Below are 6,598 nucleotides of genomic sequence, written 5' to 3'. Positions count from 1 at the left end.
AAAAATCATTTAAAAAACAAACATGTTTCATTGATATATATACAAAAATGAATATTAGGAACTATATTTATCAAACATTATCAACCCCTGCAGACTTGCACATAGATTTACATATGCCAGATAGGCCTGGGCAAAAAAAAATAAAGATTAAATGAATAAATTAGATTTCTTTTATTTTAAATTAAGAAAAAAATGAAATCTATTTTTTTAATAATGGTGCATTTTTGGCTCCCCGGAGTTTCTGTAGCTGTAGTATTCCTCTCAGGTTGCAGTTTGGCTAGCGGCAGCATCGCACACAACAGCTAACGACATCATAGCAACAGTTGAATGAGAAGCTTGTTCTCAAAAAAAGAATAAAATCATCTGTTTGGAACGGCAGCGCTTAAAGAACTTCGGCGTAGTGGTGGATTTCTGGCGTCCGGCAACTGCTGGTGGGGATTTGTTTTTTCAGGAGGGGAAAATAAACTTGTAAATGTGATTTTCATGGCAACACCACCGATAACTCTGACTGCTATGATGACGTGTCTTTTGGTGCTTATCAGAACGCATTAATACCTAAACACAAATTTAGAAGGAGGATGGAGGAAGGGAGCGGGAGCCCAGTCAAACGCCAGCTGAATGGCAGCTCCCTTCCAGCCACTGGAGTGTCCCCCTCTTGCACATATTTATACTCAGACTCCATCCTTTCACTGAATTACAGGGTCTTACCAGGAGATTATGCTGCTCTTTAGATCTTAGTGTCCACAAATCCAGATTGATGTTTAAAAAAGGAAACTTAGGGGACCAGCCAAGGACCCATCAAGGAAAGTGGGGAAATATTGAATGGCTACTGCTGTAGATGAACGAGCTGCAGCCAAGATAGCAGAAACGACAGGGTATACACAAGGTTCCCGCCAAGGGCGGGTGTGTGTGCGGTTGTGTTAGAAGAAATGGGGCTGGGTATTGAAAGGCATATTTTAAAACGGTCAGAAAAGGCTAACAAGCTAGCTGTCTGTGAAGATTCTCAGTCATCCAGGTCAAAGTCATTCCAAAAAAGTTCCAGGCTTATAGAATAGCCCTACAACAGCCTTCTTTTGGCTTAGAAAACGTGTGAATTGAACCGAAAAACAGGTCCACCGCTTAGTAATGGGCAGTGGATTGGGTTGTTATCGACCTGGCTAAACAGGCAAGATGTTTTGATCCGCTACATGGGGATGAGGATTGAGATGATAGCAAGAAGGAATCAACTCTATCGCAGCTTTCTGTGTTAGAGTTGATTCCTTCCCGCTATCAACTTAACGCTACTCCAGACTTTTGAATTGAGAAAACTTCCTGGATGGGAGGCGAAAATTCTTCAAACTTGGAAAACAAAGTCCAGTGATTTGTTTTCTAACTTTTTTGGAAGAAGCTAGTTGTTAACAGAAGCACGGCTGCCAATACTGTGGCAGTTAGATGCCCCGTGCATTGCTAAAGACGTGATGGCCCGTTTATTTTTCTTTTATTATTTTTATTATAGTTATTTTTAGGCCATACATAGACTCTTGGAAAACAAAACAATGTAGCTCGTTTTTCACTGTAAGTGTTTTATGCTGTGGGTCCATGAAATAGCCATGAAATAGCTTTCATAAGCCATGAAATTAGAAATTTTACAAAAAAGAAACAAACTCTGCCTAAAGATCTACTGTTTTTATGTAACTCTGTAGGTTGCTGTTCATATTTCAGTCTTCTAATTATAACTAATTCTCACTTTTTTGTGTTAAACAATCTTTCCCTTAAATTATTAAAGACTTTAATTTCCTAAAGTGTTTTCTCTTTGACTTAACTGTGTTTGATTCTGATTTTCAATCTTATTTTATGACAGATTTTAAATTGGTTTTGGACTCTCTGTAATGTGTGTTTTGAAAAGTACTTTAGAAGTAAATATTTATGTACTTCTTTTGTCAGCGTTAAAAGACCCGTCCTAATTTCATCTGACATGTTTGCATTTGTTCGCATAAAAGCTATTTATACATTCCGCTTTCCATTTCTTCCTTCCGCTTCTCCAACCATAAAGCAGCAGTCTGTTCCCACTCTGCCCTGCACTCTGTTTCAACTCTGCAGACCTTCAGAAAACACTTTACTCTTTTCCATATGAGTAAATGCCTCAGAATGAGTAATGATGTTTAAAAAGGAAAAAAGTTTTCCACGTAATAACTACCAATAAAGCGTTATTAAGAAGAAATAACGTTTTGTAATCATTGGACCATATTCCAATGCAGACACCTCACAAAAACGTCACACTTTACCTCATTAGGACTTAAATTCCCTCCTAAAGAAACGTTCTGCTCTCACTCATAAAAAACAAGGAGTTTTTTCTGGGGTGGACTTTCCCTTTATGACGCCGGCTAGAAGCTCAACAAAAATATCATTATTTTGGTCAATTTAAGTTGACCTCACAGCTGAACCACTGCAGGCCACATTAAGGGGCTAAAACTCAGTTTTTAATATGTTTATCATTAAAGATGTTCCATTTGTTCACCTCTTCTAGCAATTTAGACTCAATGCAAATAGAGAACTCGCTCATTCTGTTTAAATAGCCTTAAAAACAATAAGATCCAAAGCTTAAAATGACAGCAGTGTCAGTATTAATGTTGATGTCTGTGTAGCATACAGTTTGAGAGTCGATTAATCCATTTTAGAACTCACCAATCTGACACCACTTATATGCAGGGGTGTCAAAAGTAATAATGTTTATTACTCAAGTAGAAGTATAAATCCTACTGTTTAGAGCAGGGGTCACCAACCTTTTTAAGGCTGAGGGCCACTTCAAGGGTACCGAGACGTAGGAAGGGCGACCATTACTGACCCATGAGCTGCAAGGGTTAGCGTTAGCCTAAACTTTGTTCATTATCAACATATTTTTATTGTTTCTGTTCATTTCTAAGTTTATTTAGACATTGTCATTTTGAAATCTCTATACATGATTAAAAAGAAGAGCAACAGAATAAATAAAATTTCAAACTTAGCCAACTGGTGGGTTGTTCTTTATTTAGAAGACTCTGAGGGCCCCTCATGTGGTCCTTGAGGGCACCGCGTTGGTGACCCCTGGTTTAGAGTATCGACTTAAGCTTTTTATTCCAGTAAAGGTGTAAAAGTACCATTTTTAAAAACTGCTTAAAGGACAAAGTGAAAGTAATGCAGGAAAAAATGTTAAAGTAAGATGCTTTTCTGCACCATCCTGTTAAAGGAACGTTTTTATTTGAAGTCTTATTGGAATCCACCTTTTTTTGTGCACAAAATTTTAAACGCTGAATTTTTTGTAACACCGTATTTTCTAAAAAAAAATACCAACAGGACGAATGATTGAGCCATAATTAAACAAAACTAACTAATCTATTTTTAAAATGTAAGGAGTAGAAAGTAGAGATAATTGCAAAAAAATGTAAGGAGAAGAAGTTAAAGAATTTCTAGAAAACAATTACTCCAGTAAAGGATAGGTAGCCAACATTTCTACTTAAGTAAAAAAAAATAAAAAGTTAAAAATACTAAGTATTTTTACTTTGTTACTGAACACCTCTGGTTATAGATCAACATCTCTGATGCATTCTATTAACAATTTGTCTACACATAGAGGTCAAGGTCAGGATTCAAACCATGAAGTGAACCTAAACGGGCCGATAAAGTATCTCTAGCAGTAGCTGTAACGTCCAACCTTTCACTTCCTGCTATTTGAAGGATTTTAGCCAGAGAATACGCCTCATTATGAAGTGTTTTCCTTTTAAACTGGAAGCACATTGCTAAAAGTGGCGGTCCGATTAGCAGACGATAATGCTGAGGGCTATCAGGGCCTGAGAGCTATAATTGCAAAGTAAATGTTATGCGCTCTGTGTGGAGTTCAAAAAATGGAAACCAAAAAAGAAACACATGTTAGCTCACCGGACTTGTCCTGCAGGTCTTCCAGACGTTCACCCCTCTCTATCACCTTGGAGATGTTCTCCTGCATCACGTCGATCACCTCGTCCACCTGGGACTGTACACTGATGACAAAAATGTATCATATTTTAAAGATTTATGGTCAGTTTTTGGCAGACCTCCTCTGGTTTTGCTTTTGTCTAAAGATGTTTTTATAGGTATGAGGGTGTAACATAACCACTATGTTATTTTTCTCTTTTTGTATAAAGTACAATAAAGAGTAGCGATAACAAACTGTCTTGTAGAACAGTTTTGTCATTGGTAATATTCTTTCAAATCTCCACTGGTTAAAAGATGATGATGGGATTTAATATACTGGGTTATTTTGGTGTTGGGAAATTTCTTAATAAAATGGGCGTGTGCGTCGGCGCGGCTCGACAGGTGAGGAAGACGCGCACTGACAGGTCTGTGCAGCGGGAGTTTTTGTCTGGTTGTCCTTTAAAAACAAGTAAAAAAAATAATGAAGAAAGATAAAACACAGTCAGAGTTGGATCACCGCAGATCATGTAGAAAACTAATCGGAGTTTGTACCCAGAGGGACGCCGCCCGGTGCAAGGGGACACCACCCAGAGGAAAGAGAGACGCTCCGGTGAGATCTGGACCTTATTTTTCTTATTGGGGATTTTTGGTGGTACCACTCTTTTTCTAATCTTTTTTGGGGGGGGTTTGTCGTTTGGATTTTTCTTTTTGGAAAGGACTTTGGACTTAAACGCTTCCAGGATTTTACTTTGGATTTGGAGCATATGGAACTCCTGTTTGGACATTATTATTTAAAATAAAAAGAACGGACAGTTTTGGACTTTCAGTTATTAGGGATGTTTTTGGTTGTTTTTTGCGGATATAAATTGAGACTTTGAGTTTACTTATAAATTGGTTATGAAGGTTTTTGGGTTATTTATCATTTATGCTGAAATGTTATTGAATGAAACTTTGGATTCTTGGTAATAGTGCGATTTTTTTTATTATTATTATTATTTTTTATAAATCTTTGTTTGCTAACAATTGTAATACTTTGCCTGATTTCCTGTGAAAAAAAACCCTTAAATATTTGTGAGTTCTGCTTTTAATCAAGCTAATTTTTACAAGGGTTTCAATTCAAAATAGGAAAAAAAAATAAAATAAACCAGATTTTTTTTTTTCCCCATGTGATTCCAAGCAAAGGTGGATACAGAAAAAAAAAATAACAAATGCATCCAGTAATCGGGGAACGAAGGAAAACAGGCGCCGTGGCAAACACTTGAGGAATTTAACGGTCCAGGTTCAGACAGGAGGACACATGAAAAGCCTGAACTTCTGCACACGACATTCCTGGACTCGCTAATGACGGCGTCTCATTTCACGTGGGCACGACAGTGACAAACTGCAAGGTATGAAGAAACAGCTCTGCGTGCCAGACGCTCTAAACAATGACCTCCTCTGTTCTCTGGCTGTCTGTGAGCGCTGGTTGAGATGGAGGCACAGTCTGCACGATAGCCTCTCTTACACAATGTCCTAACATTTGGGGTAAACATGTCGAGCCGCGGTTACATAACGAGCGTTAAAAAGTGTGGAAGTTCTACTCTGACCTGCGGATCGGCGCTGCAGTGAGGGGTGTGCCGCTACTTACTGCTTCACTCTGTCATTCTGAGGTCCAAATCGGGGGCCTGTGGGACCTCTCCTGGGGAAGCAAATGTTGTTCCAGTTAAGGTTTGAGTTGTGTCACAGTCATAAAGTGTTAGAGAATTAAAAATAATTGAATGCCTTACTGAATTTATTAAAAACATCACATATATCGTATTCTTTAGAGGCTTTATTCCCCTGGCTGTTGATATTTATGTACAGCATCATCTCATTCATTGACTCACTTTGTTCCTTATAGTTTGTTTTAGTCTTTTTTTTTTATATATTTGCCTTTTTAGCATTGCAGCTCAAAGCCTTCCTGAGATTCTCAAAGCTTCTCAGGTTTGCTATGATTATGAGAAACAAAACAGACGCTGAATAGCGCTTCTATAAAACAGCTGCCCTGTCAGACTCTTTAACTTGGGAAATAGACTCACAGGAAAAAGTCTTCCTCCTCATCAGAGTCCTCCTCCAGCAGGTTCCTCTGTTAGAAAGGAAAACATTAAGACTTAAACAAAGAAAAGATCAAGATGACGAATCCGGAGGACTGATAAGAAAAATCAGAAATAACAGCATTTATTGCGCTCCTACAAGATAATCCACATAAACATCTGTTATTGTGGATTATTTTGTTTCAGGACTGCCAGAAATAAACTGTCTCTACTTCCTCACTTACAGCTGCTAGTCTTTTTATCTGTTGGCTCTCTAAATGCAAAGCTAATAATAAACTCAAACTATAATGACAAAAATAACCAATATCCTGACACTTCGTCGACGCAAGGTTAGAGAACAGCAGAAAAAGAAGCACGGGATCATCAGGACGCTGCTTGTTCTACTGAAGCACAATCTTTCCCAACCATTTAACCAGAACAAAAAGTGCTTTGCACGGTCGTTCACATGTCCAAATATAAGCGACTTGTATGTTATCTTTCCTATAGAGAGAAAAATCTATAAAGCTGTAAAAAACAGGGTTCCTACAGCATAAGGCAAGTTAAATTCAAGACTTTTTAAGACTTGAAATAAAAATTTAAGACCAAATTCACAAGAAACACAAGAAAAACCTGCTTGC

At 37.8% G+C, this 6,598-nt stretch overlaps 1 protein-coding gene across 2 annotated transcripts in view; it reads right to left on the bottom strand.

The window, feature by feature from the left end:
* vamp4 (vesicle associated membrane protein 4) overlaps nt 1-6,598 on the bottom strand; it is a 22,644-nt gene that overhangs the window by 6,630 nt on the left and 9,416 nt on the right. For both annotated transcript variants that reach the window (XM_015398003.1, XM_015398002.1), the window contains 3 exons: nt 5,967-6,013; nt 5,537-5,587; nt 3,895-3,995 (listed from right to left, as the gene is read on the bottom strand). In XM_015398003.1, the coding sequence (XP_015253489.1) occupies nt 3,895-3,995; nt 5,537-5,587; nt 5,967-6,013 (199 nt within the window). The remainder of the gene's footprint in view (nt 1-3,894; nt 3,996-5,536; nt 5,588-5,966; nt 6,014-6,598) is intronic.

Source organism: Cyprinodon variegatus, unplaced genomic scaffold (assembly GCF_000732505.1).
Source record: "Cyprinodon variegatus isolate N-32 unplaced genomic scaffold, C_variegatus-1.0 Scaffold902, whole genome shotgun sequence".
Classification (NCBI taxonomy): Eukaryota; Metazoa; Chordata; class Actinopteri; order Cyprinodontiformes; family Cyprinodontidae; genus Cyprinodon; species Cyprinodon variegatus.
This window is presented reverse-complemented; position numbering and strand designations above follow the sequence as displayed.